Source organism: Myotis brandtii, unplaced genomic scaffold (assembly GCF_000412655.1).
Source record: "Myotis brandtii unplaced genomic scaffold, ASM41265v1 scaffold59, whole genome shotgun sequence".
NCBI classification, from domain to species: Eukaryota; Metazoa; Chordata; class Mammalia; order Chiroptera; family Vespertilionidae; genus Myotis; species Myotis brandtii.
Window position 1 is genome coordinate 796,967 of NW_005370223.1, and position 22,262 is coordinate 819,228.

The 22,262-nt window shown below is 36.6% G+C and overlaps 1 protein-coding gene and 1 long non-coding RNA gene across 4 annotated transcripts in view; one reads left to right on the forward strand and one right to left on the reverse strand.

Moving 5' to 3' along the window:
* The window catches only part of LOC106728313, a 24,587-nt gene extending 17,950 nt beyond the window's left edge, over positions 1 to 6,637 (forward strand). Inside the window, exon 3 of the long non-coding RNA XR_001364606.1 lies at positions 6,558 to 6,637. This is a non-coding gene — a long non-coding RNA (uncharacterized LOC106728313). The remainder of the gene's footprint in view (positions 1 to 6,557) is intronic.
* The window catches only part of KIAA1429 (KIAA1429 ortholog), a 48,274-nt gene continuing 30,066 nt past the window's right edge, over positions 4,055 to 22,262 (reverse strand). The window contains exons 15-24 of one of the 3 annotated variants that reach the window (XM_014550240.1): positions 21,609 to 21,861; positions 19,000 to 19,217; positions 15,793 to 15,925; positions 12,610 to 12,762; positions 11,759 to 11,919; positions 11,030 to 11,126; positions 8,126 to 8,292; positions 6,562 to 6,893; positions 5,005 to 5,148; positions 4,055 to 4,406 (exon numbers count right to left, since the gene is read on the reverse strand). In XM_014550240.1, coding sequence (XP_014405726.1) covers positions 4,252 to 4,406; positions 5,005 to 5,148; positions 6,562 to 6,893; positions 8,126 to 8,292; positions 11,030 to 11,126; positions 11,759 to 11,919; positions 12,610 to 12,762; positions 15,793 to 15,925; positions 19,000 to 19,217; positions 21,609 to 21,861 — 1,813 coding nt within the window. In that variant the 3' untranslated portion in view covers positions 4,055 to 4,251. Of the gene's footprint in view, positions 4,407 to 5,004; positions 5,149 to 6,561; positions 6,894 to 8,125; positions 8,293 to 11,023; positions 11,127 to 11,758; positions 11,920 to 12,609; positions 12,763 to 15,792; positions 15,926 to 18,999; positions 19,218 to 21,608; positions 21,862 to 22,262 lie in introns of those variants that run through there. The other 2 variants (XM_014550241.1, XM_014550242.1) reach the window with 2 other exon arrangements.

Below are 22,262 nucleotides of genomic sequence, written 5' to 3' on the forward strand. Positions count from 1 at the left end.
CGCCGCCGACCTTCCCTCCTCCCTCGGAGGCCTGCTGTGGCGCCTCTCCTCGCGGAGCTCCACACGAGCCTACAGGCTGTCGCCGGGCGGTTCTCCGGGGAAGCCACGGGCGAGGACCCGAAGAAAGCGCAGTTGTCCGCGGGAGGAACCGGGGTAGACAGCTCCCCTCACCGCGAGAGCTCAAAGAGCCCGCTTCCGCCCAGCCAATGGCGGAAGAGCCCGCGCGCGTGCGCACTACCTCCTTGGCGGCGCCTGGCCCAGCCCGGCTCTGATTGGCCGACCTTCCGGCACGTGGCCCTTTGCATTTCTCTGGAAGCGCTTCCAGGTTTCTTACAGGTTGGTGGTTCAATTCAGAAAGGGATTTATGCCCTGGCCGGTTTGGCTCAGTGGGTAGAGCGTCGGCCTGCGGAGCGAAGGGTCCTGGGTTCCATTAGGGTCAGAAAGGACTGGCAGGAATTATTCAAAGTGATGAAAAGACAAGGAGCTACAACCCAGATTACTCCATCCAGCAAGTCTAACATTCAGAATCAAAGGACAGATAAGAGCTTCCCAGACAAGAAGGGGCTAAAGAAGCTCACCACCACCAAACCATTATTATAAAAAACATTAAAGGGTCTTTTTTTAAGGAGAAAAAGATAAAAAAACATGAATAGCCCTGGCTGGTGTGGCTCAGTTGGTTGGAGCATTGTCCCATATACAGAAAGGTTAAGGGTCGGGGCACATACGGAAGGCAACCAATGGATGCCTCTCCCCCCCCCACCCCCACCCCTTTAAATCAAAAGCATATCCTCCAGTGAGGATTTTTTTTAAAACGTGAATAAAAATGGCTATAAATACATATTTATCAACAATTACTTTAAATGCAAATGGTGAAGTTTTCCAATGAAAAGACATACTATGTCTGAAGGGATAACAAAGCAAGACCATTACATATGCTTTGTACAAGAGACCCACTTGAAATAAAAGACACAGACTGGAAGTAAAGAGATGGAAAAAGATATTTTATGAAAATGGAAATCTAATTTAAAAAGCAGGGATAGCAATACTTATACCAGACAAAATAGACTTTAAAACAAAAGCTATAACAGGAGACAAAGAAGGACCCAGCGATTCTGCTTCTGGGTATTTATTTAAAAAAAAATACACACACAAAATGATAAACCAAAACTATTCATTGCAGCATTGTTTACAATAGCCAAGATATGGAAGCAACCTAAGTGTCCATCAGTAGATGAATAAAGAAGTGATGCACACAAATGGAATATGACAACCATAAGAAAAAATAAAATCTTGCCATCTACAACAGCATAGATATATCTAGTGTGTGTTGTGCTGAGTGGAGTCAGAGGACAAATGCCATGATTTGACTTATATGCAAAATATGAAAAAGAGTATCTGAACAAGCAGAACTGAGACTCAGATACAGAAAACATTTTGATGGTTGCCAGACGGGAGGAGGGTTGGAGGGATGAGTGAAAGAAGTGAAGGGATTAAGAAGTACAAATTGGTGGTTACAGAATAGCCATGGGGATATCAATAATATTGTAGTAACTATGTATGGTGTCAGATGGGTACAAGATTTATCGGGGTGATCCCTTCTTGGGTTATATAAATGTCTAATCACTGGGTTATACACCTAAGACTGATATAATATTGCACAGCAACTGTAATTGAAAAACAAGTTACTTTAAAAAAAAATTAGGCCCTGACCGGTTTGGCTCAGTGGATAGAGCGTCGGCCTGCGGACTCAAGGGTCCCAGGTTCGATTCCGGTCAAGGGCATGTACCTTGGTTGCAGGCACATCCCCAGTGGAGGGTGTGCAGGAGGCAGCTGGTCGATGTTTCTCTCTCATCGATGTTTCTAGCTCTCTTTCCCTCTCCTTCCCTCTCTGTAAAAAATCAATAAAATATATATTTAAAAAAAATTAGAAGCTAGCCAACATGGTTTTAAAACCTGTTATCACTTTTAAATCAAGTTCCTTAGGTTTCTACATCTGTAAAATTAGGATAATACCTCCTTTGCTGGACTGTTATAAAGACTGAGTAATAATGCATGAAAGGGATAGTCAACATGCTGAATTCCTTAGCTTCCCATTTATCTAAGATTATTAGGTAATCAGGACATTTTTAATGATGCACATAAATGGAATATGACCATAAGAAAAATAAAATCTTGCCATCTACAACAGCATGGATATACCTAGTGTCTGTCATAAACTTTATTTCTGTATGTAAAGTCCAGATTTTATTAGATATTTGGATTCCCAAAATAATTATTAGGACACACCTCATTTTAGGCTTTAGATAACTGTAATAAAATAGCAAATGTAGGTATAATTTGCTTCTACAGTACTAATTTATTACTTTGCCTGGCATGAATTCCTGAGTGTTACACTAACAAATAGCATATACAACACTCTGATATTTCTCAAAGATTATATTCAACTTAAAGCTAAAAAACAAATCAAGAAATATACCTATAGTGCTTGCTTCAGCGGCACATATACTAAAACTGGAACAATACAAAGATTAGCATGGCCCCTACACAAGGATGACACAAATTTATGAAGCATTCCATTTAAAAAATGTACATATAGCCATATTTTATTAACAAATGTAATTACTTAAGAAACAATTACTACATGTATTTGGTCAGGTATTAGGGACAAACTTTGAATTCTATCCAATGTGAATAATGTTATCATTAGAGATGAGCTTATTAGGTTTGAGAATTGAAAGGGGTTTAGTTATCCTGGGTTTTTTGAGGCCATTAGGGATATAAGATTTCCTTTACTTTTCACTTAAACGTCACAGTCTTTAGAGCTGAGCTTTTATTAAAGGCGTTCTAACAAACATTGTATTCACTCACAAATAGTTCAGCAAAACATGATGATAAAGGAATGAAGTGAGACTCATACACACTTTGTTGTTTAAGTCTTTATTTTTTATTGATTTGAAAGAGAGGGAGAGAGAAGAAACATTGATGAGAAACATCCATCGGCTGCAGCTGCCTCCTGCACCTCCTGCACACCCTCCATCCCCTCACTGCCCACCCCCCCCACCTCCCGGGATCACGCTTGCAACTTGCGGGTGTGCCCCTACCAGGAATTGAATGGGTGACCTCTTGATTCATAGGTCCACACTCAACCACTGAGCCACACCACCTGGGCGAGAAGTCTCTATTTTATGTCAGTTATATAGGCTCAGTGTTATCTCTTGGGAAAAATATGGCTATTTTCTGTTATAAACTTTATTTCTGTATATAAAGTCCAGATTTTATTAGATATTTTGGACTCCCAAAATAACTATTAGGACACACCTCATTTTAGGCTTTAGATAACTGTAATAAAATAGCAAATGTAGGTATAAGTATAAAGCTGAAACACAAAGTACATACACATTTCTAATGTACGGAAGAACGTTGTGTTTCTTTTGTTATAAAAAGGTTCCCCAAACTATGTATCAGGGCACCCTAGTAAATTAGCAGAAGGGTCAGTGTTTGTTTCATATTTTTGAGGGGAACACATCTATTGGACATAACACCAACTACTAGGGTGAGGTAGTTTATATTTTCAATATTAGGTGGCTTTATATTTCTTCCCATGACAGTGTATCTTTTAAAAACTGGGTTTTCAGCATTTGTGATCAAAAGTACTGTGCAAAAAGCATAGTGATTAAGCAATAAAGAAAAAAGAAAAAAAAAAAGCATAGTGGAACAGGAAATGATAGTAGCAGTGTCGATCCACGCTGATTCCAAGGGGTGAGAAGCTGTACAGTGTCCACAGTTACTAATGCTTATGATATAAATTCTTATTAAGTTGTTTGGACCTGACTGCTTAATAAATGGAAGTATTATGCATTTCTTTAGTCCTAGATGTGCCAAAAAAAAAAAAAAATTACTGAAACGCTAAAGGGCACCATGAGCTGAGAAAATATTGGGAACATCTGTGGTATAGGCAAGGTATACACTAAGACAAAAGTAATTTCATCATTCATTTTTCTACCTAAGAAATTTTCTAGTCTTGTATAAAAAAGAGAAAAAAATATATAAAACATACATACAAAGTTTGGATTTTTATTGAAATCTTGTGTTATGTATCAAACAAAATCTGCTTTCTTCAGATAAAAATATTCTTCAGAGTTTCCAGATAACTGCTAAAAGGTTAAGTTGGTCCTTCAATGTCTTATTTTATTGTTTTTTGTTGTTGTCATGAAATGTTCATATACACTTAGGATGTTCCCAAAATAACTTTTATCGTGTAAAGGACCGTACATGACGACCTCTACCACTGCCTCCACTGACAAACTTTCCTCTTGAGCCTCCACTGCCGCTATTTGCACTTGCCCAGGAAGGTCCAAGTCCCCCACGGCCTCTTGAAGCCCGGTCACGAGGACTTGGGCGGTAGCCTATAAAGGAAAGAACACACTGTTAGTTCCAACACCCTTTCCTTTCCCATTATATGAAGACTCATCTGTAACACCGAGCTCAAACCAAAAGAGAAATTATTCTTTGCTCCTTTAAAATCCACATACAAGTTCTATGAATGTGTTAAAGACCAGTGTGAACTGTCCTCTTTAAATAGGTAAATTGTTTCATATATGAGAACAACATCTCAAATAAAGCTGTAAAGGGTTATATGCTTATACACACAATAGAATACAGTAACTAAAAATAGAAGACACCTTATGAAGATATGTCTGTTCTTAAAATACTTTGGTCAAAAATGTACCTAAGGGTTGGCTCTCATTATTAAAATATAAAAACAGCGCACATCACCATGAAACTGCTCAGACTATACACGAAGTTCAGAATCCGCAATTTTGATTATTTCTATAGAAAATGTACATTGGGCACTCATTCAGATATAAAATTAAACTGACTTTAGAATTACACGTTTACATTCTAAAATATTCTCTCCCAGAATCAGAGTACATGACATTTAACGATTTGAAAATGAGGATTCACTTCCCTCTCTCAGCAATACCAAATAGGAAAAATGTTTACCTGTAGAACTAAGTGGTCGTAAAGGTGGAAGAGGGCCCCTGTTGAAATTGCTCTGGCCTCCGCGACTTTCATTGTAAGTTCCTCGAGGAGTGTTCTGAGCGCTCCAACTGGAGCCTCTTGTTCCCTCCCGACGACTGTAGTTTCCTAAAGGCAACACAATCACATCTTTTTTCACAACTTCAGTTGGATTAAGAAAGACCTGACAGGTTTTCCTTAACCTTCCAAAGGAATGGAAGATAAACTGAAATTTTTGTAAATGAAATATACTGTAGAGTGGCAGCACCGTACGTGGTTAGGAGCAGAAGCTCTGGAGCCAGACTGCCAAGTTCACATACTGCTTTCACCACTTACACTTATGTGTCCTGACAGTTTTCTCTTCTGTAAAGTGGTTGTATTAACAAAGCCTACCTCATGGGGTTGATGTGAAAGTACTATATGTCAAGTGCTTATAACCATCCCTAACACAGCTCTGTGTTTGCTATTAATGTAAACTTCTATTCTTTTCCACTCCTACCCTCCACAGCAGCAGCAAAAAAAAACATGTCCTCAATCTACTGGTGAAGCATAATATCTATGAATAAACTCAGTTTCTAAAATCTTGAAACAATTTAAAACATTAAATATTACATTAGGAATCAAGTACACAAGAGAATCAATGGCGAATATACAGAAAAATCTTCGGGAAATTGTTGATAAGTACAGCTACAAAAATAATGTATAAATATTATTCAGAAAAGATAAACATAATTCTTAATATAAAAACGAAAATAATTAGCCCAGACTTAATTAAACTTATCACTAAATGTGCTTAAATTAAGCAAAGGTTAATTTAAATAAGATTTTTTCCCTTTCCAATAAAATGCTCTGCAAATAGTACCACTGCAAATAGTCAAGAGGCAGCTTAATTTTAGTAACAGAAAAATACTTTATCTGAATCACTACCATCTCAATAATTTCTATTTAATATTCTAATATTCCACTATTCTAACCCAGCAATTTTCAACCTTTTTCATCTCATGGCACACACAAACTAATTACTAAAATTCTGCAGCACACCAAAAAATAGGTATAATTTTTTTTTTATTCACACTTGACGACTATTGTGTTGGCTGTTGTCATTTTTTTTATTTGACAATCTAAGGGAAGAGGTCAGCGCCCCCAACTAAATAGTCAGGTAGTGCATGTTTTAAACACTCTTGCAGCACACTGGTTGAAAATCGCTGTTCTAACCCATTAGAAAATATTACAACCTTGGCTGGTGGTGATCAGTGGTTAGAGTGTTGGCCTGCGACTTGAAGGGTCACAGGTTTGATTTCCAGTCAAGGGCAAGTACCTAGGTTGCAGGTTCCATCCCCAGTCCCAGTCAGGGCACATGCAGAAAGCAACCAATCAATGTGTGACTCTCACATCAATGTTCCTCGCTCTCTCTCTCTCTCTCTCTCTCTCTCTCTGTCCCCCCTTCCACTCTCTCTAAAAATCTATGGAAAAAATATCCTCAGGTGAGGATTAACAAAACAAAACAAAAAAAAGAGAAAGAAAACATATATAAGTAGTTACCTTTCGAGGCAGGTGGTGTGAAAAACCTATTTTGACTGTGAAAAGCTCCCCGTCCTCCTCGATTGCCTGAAAATCCACCACGAGAAGAAATCTTCTGTGATACTTTGAGTGGCCGTTTTGGTGGGGGTATCCCATCTTGCGGGACCACTTCTTTACTTTCAGCTGCAACAAAGTCATCCACGTGCATAGACGGTGGTCTGCTTGTGTTCTGTTTTCTCTGACGGAAAATATCATGGGGTCGTATACCCTGTCCAAACCCTCCCCTGCCCCTTCCTCTTGGTGGTGGCACAACATGAGCTCGTTTGGCAGGTTCAATGTACTCGGATTTTCCACTATTAAAACAAAAATAGACCATGAAAACATTTTAAAAAAATATATACTTCCAATGAAAATATAAATCAATCTTTGCAATATGAAAACTACATTTGTGGTTACTTTGCAAATATTTCCATTACAGGTAAACCTTGCTTTAATGTGCCTTACTTTACTGAACTTCATAGATATTGCATTTTTTACAAATTGAAGGCAAGATCCTACATCAGTAAAAAGAATGACTCACCGAAGGCTCAGATGATAGTATCGTTTAGCAGTCGAGTATTTTTTAATTAAGATATGTACATTCGATTTTAGACACAATGATATTGCACACTTAATAGACTATAGTATAGGATAAACATAACGTTTACATGCACCAAGAAACAAAAAATTTCATATAACTCAGGTTATTATGATATTTACTTTATTGTAGTAGTCTGGAACCAAACCTGTATATCTCCCAAGATATACCTGTACTTTCCATGGAATACAATAAAACTAGCTAAGAATAGCACTCACATTTTATTGGTATGACTAACAATTATTTTAAATAAGCCAATTCACTCTTGTTCAAACCTTCCAAACTCTCATAAAGTGGAATAATAAACAAATGTACTGGGTATGTATTGGCCAAATTATTATCTTTAAAAAAATTTCCAAAAGAAATTTATTTTCCAGCCCTGACCAGTTTGGCTCAGTGGATAGAGCGTCAGCCTGCGTACTCAAGGGTCCCGGGTTCGATTCCGGTCAAGGGCATGTACCTCGGTTGTGGGCACATCCCCAGTAGGAGGTGTGCAGGAGGCAGCTGATCGATGTTTCTAACTCTCTATCCCTCTCCCTTCCTCTCTGTAAAAACTCAATAAAATGTATTTAAAAAAATAAAAAAATTATTTTTCAAACAATATTCATGATTCAAGCATTATGGCAACTTCCTTTATCCTTTTTAAAAAAATAGTTTATTGATTTTTAGAGAAAGAGGAAGGGAGAGAGAAACATCAATGTGAGAGTGCAACACTGACTGGCTGCCTCCTGCACACCCCTACTGGGGATCAAGCCCGCAACCCGGGCATGTGTCCTTGACTAGGAATTGAACCGGCAACCTCCTGGTACACAAACAACCCCCAACCAACCGAGCCACATCAGCCAAGGCTTCCTTTATCCTTTAATAGCCATGTGTCTAGCTTAAAATACATTAAAATAAATAAACGTATGTGACCACAATCAAAATCTTCAGTAGAATAAATGTTACCTTGAAGTTATAAAGGTCTCATGCTTGTGCTTCCCAAGTTTGAATCCTTTGGTGGTCTTGGTTCTCCCTGGAGATGACGGTTCTGACAAAAATGAGCGCTCTAATTCTGAGTGCAAGTCAAAGTCACTACAGCATTTCTCAGAGAGTTCAATTAAGTCCACTTTTACCTGCAGTCATAAAAATTAAGTAAAATGAAATATACACCTTAAATGTAACTATTAATGTAACACTTGACTATGGAAATTCTTACTTCCTATAAATTATATGACTAATTATAGGCCTGCCTCTTTCCCTCATCTTTTCAAAAAGCAACATCACTGGTAGTTAAAAAAAAAAATCTTAGGAATTCAATTGTGGGTTTTTCTTGGTGGGGGGGGTGGGTTTGGCATTCCTCCTCACAGAAGTGTTATTAATCTGAGACCTATGCTGCCTGACAAAAAACTCAGGATTTCTCTATATAAATTAACAATGTAGTATCCCCAGAACTTTTCCAAAAGAATATGAAAATAACATATTCTGCAAGCCTTATATAGTCAACCTATCTGCTATAAAAGGATTTTGTGCAACAGATCTCAAAGTTCTGTGCATTTAATGAGGTTCCAACCTAAGTTTACTTTCAGAGAAATGAAAATTAAGTTTACTTAGGTTTTATTCAAATTTATCAAACCTAAAAGACTTAAAATTTCCCTACACCATGTAAGGTCACAGTCATCACTGCAACACAGTTGTGATTCAAAGTGAAGTTTAGAAAAAGAACAATTTGTAACACAAATGTTTTATGTGATGCCAATAGGCACTAACCACATATACCTATTTAATTTTAAATTAATTAAAATTAAAATAAAATACAGTTCATTAATCACATTAGCAACATTTCATTGCTCACCAGTCACATAAGGCTGGTGGCTACTTTACTGGGCAGGATATGGAACATTTCTGCCACTACATAAAGTTCTATTGGACAGCACAGTTCTTCTAAAGAATCAATGACCAATTTCCAATGAAAAAAAAATTAATTCTTTTTTTATAAATATGTTTTTATTGATTTCAGAGAGGAAGGAAGAGGGAGAGATAGAAGCATCAATGATGAGAATCATTGATTGGCTGCCTAATGCATGAGCCCACAACCCGGGCATATGCCCCAACATGGAATTAGACAGTAACCTCCTGGTTCATGGGTCGACACTCAACCACTGACCCACACCGCCGGGCAAGAAATTAATTGTTTAATGAGATTTAAACTGATTTGTATGTGATCTTTTAAATAAGGAAAAAGAATCCTCAATACATTAAATGTAAATCATTTAAAAAATTTTATTGTACATGAGTATTAGCATTTTTTAGAACAGAAAATATCAAATATACATATTTATTTGATCAAGAAAAAAAATAATATACTAGAGGCCTGGTGCACAAAATTCGTGCACAGGTGGGGGAGGAGGTCTTTCAGCCTGGCCTGCACCCTCTTGCAATCCGGGACTACTGGCTCCTAACCGCTTGCCTGACTGCCTGCCTGATCGCCCTAACCCCTCTGCCTGCCAGCCTGATTGCCCCTAATTGGTCCCCAGACAGCCTGATCGCCCCTAACCACCTCTGCCTCGGCCCCCACACCTGGGACCTGGGCTTCCCTCCCTCTGGCCAGCCACAGGCACCCGGGATTCCCGGCGGCTCGGCCCAAACTGGCCACAGATACCCAGGACCCCAGGTCCCCCGGCGGCTCGGCCTGGGCCGGCCACAGGCACCTGGGACCAACAGCGGCTTCACCCAGGACCGTCGGCAGCTTCGCCCGGGGCCCAGCTTTGTCAGGAAGGACGTCCAGAAGACGTCCGGTCTAATTAGCATATTACCCTTTTATTAGTATAAATGGTACCATAAGATGTAGCTGAAATCATCCTCCCTAATATATCTCTGAGAAGCACAAACAGACTACACTGAATTTTCAGTCTTAGTGTAACTATACTATTTCCTACTCAGCACTATATTTAAGGATGTCAATTTGCATTAGTACTACATTATTCTAGTAATGTAGTTAGAATACATTCTTATATTTCCTCAAATTAAGAGCAGATAACACAACACCATTCCTCTCTTTAAACACAAACACAGGAATGATTATTAATTTGGGGAGATAATTTTCTTATATTCCTAAAAATATAAGAAAACAAATTACTTAAGAGTACTTATGCAAAAATGTGATTTTCCCCTAAAATGTCTCATTCTTGCCCTAGCCGGTGTGGCTCAGTGGATACTAGTAGAGCGTCGGCCTGGGGACTGAAGGATCCCTGGTTCCATTCAGGTCAAGGGCACACGTCTGGGTTGCAGGCTCGATCCCCAGTAGAGGGCATGCAAGGGGCAACCAATCAATGATTCTCTCTCATCATTGATATTTCTCTCCTCTCTCCCTCTCCGTTCCTCTCTGAAATCAAGAATATATTTTATTTATTTATTTATTTTTTAAAATATATTTTATTGATTTTTTACAGAGAAGAAGGAAGAGGGACAGAGAGTCAGAAACATCGATGAGAGAGATCAATCAGCTGCCTCCTGCACGCCCCCCACTGGGGATGTGCCCACAACCAAGGTACATGCCCCTGACCGGAATCGAACCCGGGACCCGAGTCCGCAGGCCGACGCTCTATCCACTGAGCCAAACCGGTTCGGCTCAAGAATATATTTTAAAAAAATAAAAATAAAATGTCTCATTCCCATATATACAGATCACTAACCAGAAAGAAGCGAAACAAGTAGCATAAAATCTGAGTTTTGGACACTATTAAGTGGGTGACTGACATAAAAAGTATGCAGTACTGGTCCCCAAATGAACTTCTAACAGCTATATTAGAGCTAACAATACACAAAGAAACAACAACTTTTTTTTCTAAATATTTAGTAATAAAATTATACCAAATCCAGGTCCCCGTCAATATCTTCAGCCTGAAATGGAGTAAACCACATAGATTTCAATTGATCATCCATGACATCAGCTAGTACATACGCAGTCCTAGAACAAAAAAAGAATTTAGAAAAAAGAAGAAATCCAAAATAAAAATTGTAACATCTTCCAATTAGAATAAAATCTGTGGAAAGTACAATTTAAAATGTCACCCTATAAAAGTATTGGAAATTAGCACTTAAAAAATTAATTTAAAAAGTTATTTAAGAATTAAGTATCCTTAAAAATCAGTAACTTGGAAACTAATCTTGTAGTGACAAATTTTGACCTTTCAGTAAAATAAAACAGCACTGGATTTACTTACAAAAAGTCAAGTTTATTAAAATGTACCAATGTGTACGAAAAATGTCCATACTTAATTTTTCTAAATTCAGAGAATAATTCCATTACAATGAATAGTCATTATGCTCTGAAAGTACAGTGCTCCAAAGACCAAGAGGCACTGCATATCAGGGATAAGTAAACTATGATCCCCATTCTACTGGCCTGTTTTGGTACAGCCTACAAGTTAGAAATGGTTTGTACGTAAAGAAGAATATGTAATAGAGGCTTAATGTGGCCTGCAAAGCCTAGAATTTTACTATCTGCCCCGTTACAGAAAAATAGCAAGCTGGCCATTTATAGACCTCCAGCCATTAATACACTATATCTACTCAACCACAAAATATTGCTTGGTTTACCTATTGTTAAACAGATTCTGGAGAGATTCTGGAGCTGAAAGTACTGGTTCTACGTCTTGGTCACCGAGAGGTAAAGGATCACCTGATGACTCAAGCATCTGCTTAAGTCCAACTACATTGTCCAACAACGAATCCAGATTGTCATCATCTTTTGAATGTTCCTAAATACAAACAAAAACAAAATAAGAAGATGCAGGTAAAACTAGAACATTTATGCCACAAATCTATTAACTTTTTAGTAGAAAAGTTTATATTATTTCATTACTTAAAAAATTTGGAGTACCATCAGGGAATTATCAACTTAACATTAAACATATTAAAATAAAACAAACACCAAAAACACTTATTATTTTATTTCTAAAGAATGGTAGCAGGGGCACCTGAACTCAAACAATAAACAATTCAAAAAGTACTGCCTTCATATACTCAAGATTCTTCACAATATGAAGGACTTCACTCCAAATTATTAATTCAGAGTTATTTCAAATGCTGTAATACCCAACTGAGGATTCACTGTTTTTTGTTGTTATTAATCCTCACCCAAGGATATTTTTTCCATTGATCTTTAGAAAGAGGAGAAAGGAGGGAGAGAAACATCGATGTGAGACACATCGATTGATTGCTTCCTGCATGCATCCCAACCAGGGGATCAAGCCTGCAACCGAGGTACATGCCCTTAACCGGAATTGAACCTGCGACCCTCTGTCCATGGGCTGACATTCTAACCAGAAGCAAAACTGGCTAGGGCAGGATTCACTATTTTTAAAAAGTCACTAGAAAAACTTGTGCTAGTCAAATGGAAAAGAATGCACTGTTTTTATTTTATTTCTGTTTTTATCTTTATTTTTTACCAAAACAAGTTTCTCTAGTTCAAGGAACAAATTTTCTGGACTTTCTTCTTTGCTTTGAAGAAGCTGTTTTAACTCTGCAGCATTAATACTCATCGTCCGTGATGGATGAGCTCCCTCTACTTCCATGAGACCACTATCATCTCCACAACATCCCTGTAAATGTCACACACAAATCAAATTTGAGAACGAAATTTGCAAAGGTGCTTCCAAACTTTGAACTCAGATATTTAAGTCATTTTTCTGCAATCTTCCCCTTAATGTTTTGGTTTTATATCAGTACAAATGGCTAGTTTCAAGAAGGATTTAGTCACTTCAAAATTGAAGTACGTTTTCTTTGAGTAAGATTCACACAATAAATAGGTAAACACATGCACTCAACATACTGGCACCAAAATTTCTCAACAAAAATATCCAATGGAAAATACACTGGTACATGCAGAACACATAATATACGGAATATGGGGAAAAACAACATGGTCATCTCAGTAGAGACGGAAAAGCATTTAACAAAATCCAACACCTTTCATAATAAAAACACTCAATAAGAACTACAAAAGGAAGGAAATATCTTCAGCCTCATAAAGGGCATGTATGAGTAACTATAGCTAACATTGTATTTAATGGTCAGAGATTGAATGCCTTCTCCTTAAGATTAAGAACAAGATAAAAACATCAATTCTTGTCACTTGTATTCAACGTATACTAGAGGTTCTTGTGAGAACAAGGCAAGGAAAAAATTAAAAAGGTATCCAGATTGGAAAAAAAGAAGGTAGACTACCTCTATATATGACATGATCTTGTATATATAAAATCCTAAGGAAACTAAAAAAAAACTAATAAAAAACTTCAACAAGGTGTCGGACACAACATCAATGTATAAAATTTAATTGTATTTCTAAACATAAAGAACAATTCAGAGATGAAATTCAGAAACAATTCCATTTATAACAGCTTTAAAAAATTCCCAATTTAGAGGCATAAGACTTATATTTTTAAAACAATACAACATAGTAGAAAGAAATTTAAAACAACCCAAATAAATGTACAGCCATCCCACTTTCCTGGACATGATGATTTAATGGTAATGCTCCCAAAATTGACCTATAAATTCAATACAATGCCCTTAGTGGCTGCCAGGAGGTAGGGGCAAAAGAGAATGGGGAATTTCTGTTAATGGGTACAAAGGTTCTTTGATGGGTTATGAAATCATTCTAAAATTAGGTAGTGATGATGGTTTCTATGAATAAACTAAAAACTAATGAATCGTCATTTTAAAAGGGTGAATTTTATGGGGTGTGAAATTCATCTCAATAAAAATGTTACAAAAAAGGAGGAGCAAGAAGGAAAATTTTAAGGTAGAAGTGGTGAAATCAAAAGAAGAAATCCTATATAATAAAAGCGTAATATGTAAATCAACCGAACAGTGGAACGACCAGTCGCTATGGGGGAGGCGGGGGGAGCAGACACTCAATGCAGGAGCAAAAGGTCCTGGACTGTGAGAGGGTGCAGGTCAGGCTGAGGGGACACCCTCACCCCCAGTACATAAATCTCGTGCACCAGGCCTCTAGTAAAGTATAAAAGGTTTGTTTATAAATTAATGAAGAATGAGCAGCTGCTGAAAATGATGAACAGAAGAGGGAAAACTGGCTATTTCATGACTTCTATCTTGAATGTCAGGGAAGATCAATGGCATAAAAACATAAAATAAGTTTTTCCTGATTAAGGAAGAAAAACAAGAGATTAAAAAGAACAAGGAAACAATCTAAGAGGGAGTGAAATGATTTAGAAATTAAACAAAATGACCTTAATCTTCCTAACGAAGCAGGTAAGAAAAAAAATGCATTGATAAGGGATAAATAAAAAGCATTACTCAGCAGTACTTGAGGGCCCAGCAGATTCTGGATATCATGAATAAACACTGGTTGGTGGTTTTTATTAGTGACTGTTTAACTGATCATATGTGTAAGAAAACAAAATCTACCATACTGTTTTATTAGCAATGTCACTTATGATCTGGTGAAAATAATAAGTAGTAAATCTCTTTAGGATAGCCACAGTCCTACTGTTAAATATGTCAATCTTCTAAAATCAAAACATCTGGTAAACTTAATCACTTTAAAAAACTCTATGTGACACAAAACTAATAATAATTTAGCAATGAAACTGGCACAATTGCTAAAAATAGAATAGGCAGCCAAGAAGGGCTTATTGAAGTAAATATTTTCAATATAAAATATATGCATAACAGAAATACAGTAAACAGTAAACTTAATTTTTTTCCTATGAAAACCTTCCATATTATATTTATTTGGTAACACTGTACTAAACAGTCCTCTACAACTCTTCCCAAATAGAAATCTTAAATATGAGCAAAATTTCTTAAATCAGTGTTGACAGAATACTAACCCACGGAATATTAACAAGTGTGCACGTGTACACACACAAACACACACACACACACAGAGGTATTTTGCAAGCAATACGTTTAGACAAAATTGGATTAGATTGCAGTAAAGCAAGTTTCTATTTATCCGGAACCTCTTAGAGCTTGTAATATACTAATGTACCCAGTTAAGTTCCATCAATGGAGACGTTTCCAAACTTGTTTGACTAGAAGCACTTCCTAAAGGCAGGCCTATTAATGGCTTCTGGAAATGTGTCCACGAAATATAGCACGATTTTGTAAAATACTAATAGAAACTCTTAAGATTTTAGAACTAAATAAGCTTTAATTCATATCTAAGATGAATCCAAAATAGTCTACTATAAATACCCCAAACTCACAGCAGCCAAAACACAATCAATAAATTCTCATTTAAATGACACTAAAGAAATAATTAAGACACTGATAAAACGTGACTATTCTGAGTGACCCTAGCAAAGCAACTCAATGTGAAAAATACAGTATGGATAGTATTTTTCTCTTTTTAAGTTGAAAAATCAGTATTCATAAATTAATGTCTAGTAAATGAGAATTCAGTAAAGACTACTCAAACATCTATAATTTTTAATAAATAAAAAAATCTGATTTCATAATGGGGGGGAAAACACAGAAAAAAAAACAAGATTCTAAATTCCAAGTTCCAAAAAACATTATTCCAAGATTTTTTTGAAACCAAGTTATTTCTTCACTTATGATAAACGTTAAGAATACAAATACATATGATATACATACATACTTACCACTGTGTCAGAGTTAAGAATCTGTCTCATAAATTCCAAAAATGAAGATGCCAGTTCACCTGTGTCCTTACTAAAAGTGCTGACCACTCGTTTCAGTAAACTATGCAGAGCATTACTGTTTTTCCTTAAAGAACTGTAAGTTTTAAAAGAGAGAGAGGAAAAGTCTTAAAATTTGAACATATAAATCTAGTATGAGAAATGAACTATCTCAGTTCAGACAGAATAAAACTTAGTCCACCATTTTTAAAAAAGCAAAAATTACATTGGTGTGTCTGTGTATACAAACCATGTATCAAAGCATTATTTATAGTTATTTCCTTTTAAAGATAAGCTTTAAGCTCTTTTTTTTTTTTAATTGATTTTTTACAGAGAGGAAGGGAGAGAGATAGAGAGTTAGAAATATCAATGAGAGAGAAACATCGATCAGCTGCCTCCTGCACATCTCCCACCGGGGATGTGCCTGCAACCCAGGTACATGCCCTTGACCGGAATCGAACCCGGGACCCCTCAGTCCGCAGGCCAACGCTCTATCCACTGAGCCAAACCGGTTTTGGCAAGCTTTAAGCTCTTAAAAAAAAAATTTTAGTTAATAATAATATGTCAAGGTTAGTTTCTTAATTTTGATATTCAATGAACACATGAAAATATGTGATATAAATGACAGAGAGCTCAAGACTGCAGTTCTGAAAATACTCAACGAGATGCAAGAAAATGTAGACAGGCAATTCAATGCACTCAGAAAACAAAATAATGAACAAAACAAGAACTTTACCAAAGATATTGAAACTTTTAAAAAAGCAAGGATCAGTGGCTGAGCATCAACCTGTGAACCAGGAGGTCATGGTTTGAACCTATTTAGGGCACATGCCCAGATTGAAGGTTCGATCTCCAGTGTGGGGCATGCAGAAGGCAGCTGATCAATGATTCTACAGAGTTATGATAATCAAAACAGCATGGTATTAGCAGAAACACAGACACATAAATCAATGGAACAGAACTGAGAGCCCAGATATAAAATCACACATATATGGCAGATAATTTTCAAAAAAAGGAGCCAGAAACACACAATGGAGAAAAGAAAACCTCTTTAATAAATGGTGCTGGGCCCAGTCAGAGTGCTCAGTGGTTGACTGTCGACCTATGAACCAGGAGGTCACGTTTTGATTCCAGATCAAGGCACATGCCCAGGTTGCGGGGCTCAACCCCCGGTAGGGGGCATGCAGGAGGCAGCTAGCCAATCAATTATTCTCTCTCATCATTGATTTCTCTCTCTCCCTCTTCCTTCCTCTCTGAAATCAATAAAATAAATATTTAAAAAAATAAACAAATGGTGCTGGGAAAATTGGAAAGCCACATGCAAAAGAATGAAACTAGATTACAGTTTATCCCCATGTACAAAAATTAATTCAAAATGGATCAAAGACCTAAATAGAATATCTGAAACAATAAATTACTTATAAGAAAGCATAGGTACTAAACTTATGGACCTTGGTCGTAGAGAACATTTTATGACCTTAATCCCAAAGGATTTTCTCTCATCATTGATGTTTCTCTCTCGCTCTCCCCATCTCCCTTCCTCTTTGAAATCAATTAAAAAATATATATCTAAAAACATCACATATAGTCTGGCCAGCATGGCTCAGTGATTGAGCATCGACCTATGAACTGGTCAAGGCATATGCCTGGGTTGTGGGCTTGATTCCCAGTGTGGGGCCTGCAGGAGGCAGCCAATTGATGATTCTCTCTCATCATTGATGTTTCTATCTCTCCTCCTCTCCTTTCCTCTCTGAAATCAATACAAAAATATAGTTTTTAAAAATCACATATAATACTGTGGCAGAGGTATGCAAAGGATATTTGTGAAAGCACCTAACCCAGCCAGTAACGGAGGGATTTAGGAAAGATTTTTGGCTTTCTTGGAAGTGCAGTGTATAAGGTGAGTTTTAAAAGATATAAAGTAAACTAGAGGCCCGGTACACAACATTTGTGCACTGGGAGGGGGGAAAGGGAGGGTCCCTCAGCGCGGCCTGCGCCCTCTCACAGTCTGGGAGCCCTTGGGGGATGTCCGACTGACGGCTTAGGCTTGCTCGCCTCAGGGAGTGGGCCTAAGCCAGCAGCGGGAGAGGCTCCTGCCGCCACGGCCGCGCTCGCCAGCCAGCCATCAGCCTGGCTTCTGGCTGAGCAGCGCTCCCCGTGTTGAGCATCTGCCCCCTTTAAAGACTTTGGTGAGAGACTGGGAAATGGAGAGGGTAGGAGAAAAACTTGGGTGTTCAGAAGGTGCCACCAACTAAGAAAGACCATATATTAGAAGAGATAGTTTTTTTTCAGGACAAAGAGGTGGAGAAGAGTAGGAGCCAGCATCAAACACAGTACCTGGAACTTAACTTTTCAACCAATGTTACAAGAATTAATGAGAAGCACAAATATGTTTCCTCCTTCTTTCTTTCTCATAACCCTACATACTCCTACAAATTCCCAAGAAAATCTAGCCAGCATGAAGAAAAAGAAGGAGGCATAGACAGAGCAGAAATTATGTCTGAGAGACTGAGCAGCATGAGATTTATATCATTTCAAATTAATTTAATCTCAGCCATTCCTCTAGAAAATAAAAACCATAGAATCAGCACTTTTAGGGGCCATAATACCACACTATCACCACCTTTTAAGGACTAGGGTGAATATATCAACAAACAAATTATCTTAAAGCATGAATTAACATCCCTGGAACAATAAGATTTCCTTAAATACTCTAAGGAAAATACTTAGTATTTCCTTAAATACTAAGCCAGTGGTTCTCAACCTTCTAGCCCTTTAAATACAGTTCCTCATGTTGTGACCCAACCATAAAATTATTTTCGTTGCTACTTCATAACTGTAATGTTGCTACTGTTATGAATCGTAATGTAAATATCTGATATGCAGGATGGTCTCAGGCGACCCCTGTGAAAGGGTGGTTTGACCGCCAAAGGAGTCGCGACCCACAGGTTGAGAACCACTGCTCTAAGATGTCCACATTAATTTGTCTATTCAATTTACATTTTTATTCCTGTGATTTTATTAGCACATGCTACTGCTGACCAATCTTCTCCATAAATATAGAGAAAGAAATCACATCTTCAACCTTCTGGAATAGCTATGAATATTAATATTGGGGGGGGAGGGTAACAGTGAAAAATTAAGCCAAGAGTATATTAAATAAAACATTACCTTTTTAAATGAAATAGTCCATAATCATGCTCTGTAAGAAACATCATTGTTCTGACACATGTCAATAAACAGTTGTAACTGCTCTCAGAGTTGGCTAGCATAGCCAGTAGACAGTCACAAATTGAGGCCATCAATTCTTTGTTTGGCAGAGAATTGGAGAGCTGCTCTAGTTCAGAAATTGAACCTTCGGAAGAGTTTGGCAAAATAAGTGCAATGTCCTGTAAGGGAAGTGGAGAAAAGGAAAAAATAATTTTAAAAAATTATTATAGTATCATTTTTACTTCAGGATTTCATAGCATTTAATACTTAGTAATTATCTCATCAAAATATTGTTACAGTCCCATCCTATACATAGATTCAAACACATTAAAAACAAAGGAGTCAGCCCTAGCCAGTTTGGCTCAGTGGATAGAACGTCGGCCTACAGACTGAAAGGTCCCAGGTTTGATTCTGGTCAAGGGCACATGCCTGGGTTGCAGGCTCGATCCCCAGTAGGGGGCGTGCAGGAGGCAGCCGATCAATGATTGTCTCTCATCATTGATGTTTGTCTCTCTCTCCCTCTCCCTTCCTCTCTGAAATCAATAAAAATAAAAATAAAATAAAAACAAAAAACAAAGGAGTCGTTTTGCCCTTCTATAAAAGTTAATACAAGTATACATAACTAAAGAAAAAAATATTTTATTTTACAATATTTTTACTTAAAAATTTGTTTTCTTTCTGTATTGCACTGTGTAGTTTGTATCCTCAACTTGTTAACTGAAGTACTTTTGGTACTAAAATATTTTTTAATATATTGTTATTGATGGAGCAAATAAACATTTAACCACATCTTCCAATTAAATATTTTCCTCTAGTTTTTTATACATTTAAAATTCAAAATTTTCAATATTAAGCAAATTTAGCTAACAATAATTAAAAATTCCCACTCCTCTTTTTATAGAAGCAGATTTTACCAGAACATTTTTAGGTATGTCTCACAGCCTTTAATAACTTCAACATATTGCAAACCTACTTAGGTTAAAACTGTAAAACAAAGCTAGAATGAGAAGGGAAATATAACAATTGAGGCCAAGAATGTCTATGTGATCAAAGCAGCTAGGATGCTATAGTACTCTTAAGCATAATCATAAAAGCTAACATGAAATATACAACAAACACTAGTTAAATGGACATTTTGAGGTATGAGAACTTAAAATATCCTTTCTACCAGGTCCCAAACTATTTTCACCAGGTACCCTTTTTGTGAAAACAAGTCACACAAAAATTGTTCCTTCTTGACTAGAGTGTTAAAATATAAACAAACGGAATTTTTGTTAGCTAGAAAAAGATAATTTTTCAACACTGAAAAATATTCTGCGTTAAAAAAAAAGCACATCTAATGATTAGACAGCAGGAGCATTTTGTCAAGCTAGAATGGGATTAGGCATAGAAATCTGTCAAGATTCCAATCACAATAGGCTTTCAAAGTTAAAACAATTCTCATTAAATCATGAAACTATAAATTAAAAGTCAATAACATAGACAGTGGGGAGAAATACTAATTGATTTATTTTTATTCAATTTATTGGGGTGACACTGGTCAACATGAACTTATAGGTTTGAAGTGGGTTTTTTTAGACATACTACCACTTTTAGTCAGAATCTATAAAGTACAGTAATCGAAAAAACACTAAAACTGTAGTAGCCTTTGATGCCTTCAAAAACTGTCCTCACAGAGTATTTCTCAGCCATAAAAAAAGAATGAAACTTTGATGACATTTGCAACATGGATGGACCTAGAGGGTATAATGCAAAGTGAAATAAGTCAGGCAGAGAAAGACAAATACCATATGATTTCACTCATATGTGGAATCAAAACAAAAATAAAGGAATAAACAAACTCACAGATACAGAGAACATTTTATGGTTGCTGGATGAGAGGGGGGTTGTGTGGACAGGTGAAAAAGGGGAAGGGATTAAGATGCACAAATTGCCACCTATAAAAACAGTCAAGGGATATAAAGTACAGTATAAGGGAATATAGCCAATAATATTGTAATGACTATGTATGGAGTCAGATGGGTACTAGGCTTATCAGGGTGATCATAAATTATATAAATGTCTAATCATTATGTTGTATAGCTGAAACTAATATAATACTGTATGTTAACTGTAATTGAAAAAAATTTTTTAATATATTAAAAAAAGTTGCCCTAACAGGAAACCATGATATTAATTCAACTAATCACAAAGCCATAAAATTCAAGAATGAATTGGTGTTTAATATAATTAAAAAGAAAATAAACATACCAGACAAAACTAACCCACCCAAAATACTGTGGCACATAAGGCAACTATGCAAGGATGCAATTTCATAAAGAAAAGGAAAAAGCTCTTCAAAGAAACCTATAAAGTACAAACCCAAAGGAAGCTTTGAAGCACCAAATCATTTTATTGTTGGTTCCTAGTCAAATTCATCTCCCTAAACAGTAGCAGGAGTAATAAAACAGGTGAAATCTCCTTGTTCACAACTAAGAGTTACATCAACAGCTTTACATCAACAGATACACACACACACACACACACACACACACACACACACACACAATTTATAAAGTAACTATAAATACCTGATCACAGAGAGACTGTAAAATGGATGTGATATATTCAACACACTGTTGGCGAATAACACTGTCTCCAGGAGACCGCACCAAAGTTAACAGATCCTGGAATATCTCTGCATATTTTTCATCACCTTTAATAGTTCCATTAATTAGATGCAAAATAGCTAATTTACAAGCTTTGTGTGAGGCCAGAGCATCAAGAAGAGCAAGCAACCTGGTGGTTTGGCTAGTGTACTGTTTTTCTTTATCTTCTGAAGTGCTGAAATAAAATCAATACATTTAATAAACAAAGTTCTTAATTTTAAGGTATTATTTAACTAATATTTGTTTTTCAACACATATCAACTTACACCAATCTTGTATAAAACATTTCAAAATGACAACTTCTCTGGAATTTTACAATTATAAAATTTTGTAAATTTAGGTTTTCAATAATATATTTTCTTAAATCAGAGTACTTTATGGTTCACCTTTCAAACACCCAAAATCAAGGCCTTCCAAGCAATTTGCACATGAAATAATGAAATAAAAATATTCTAATAAAAAATAATCTAAATATACTCGTATAGATGTGTGTATATGTATATGTGTATTTGTGTATATGTGGTGTATATTTGTGAATCTTAGCATTCTAAACCCTGGTTTCCAAATTCTAAGTGA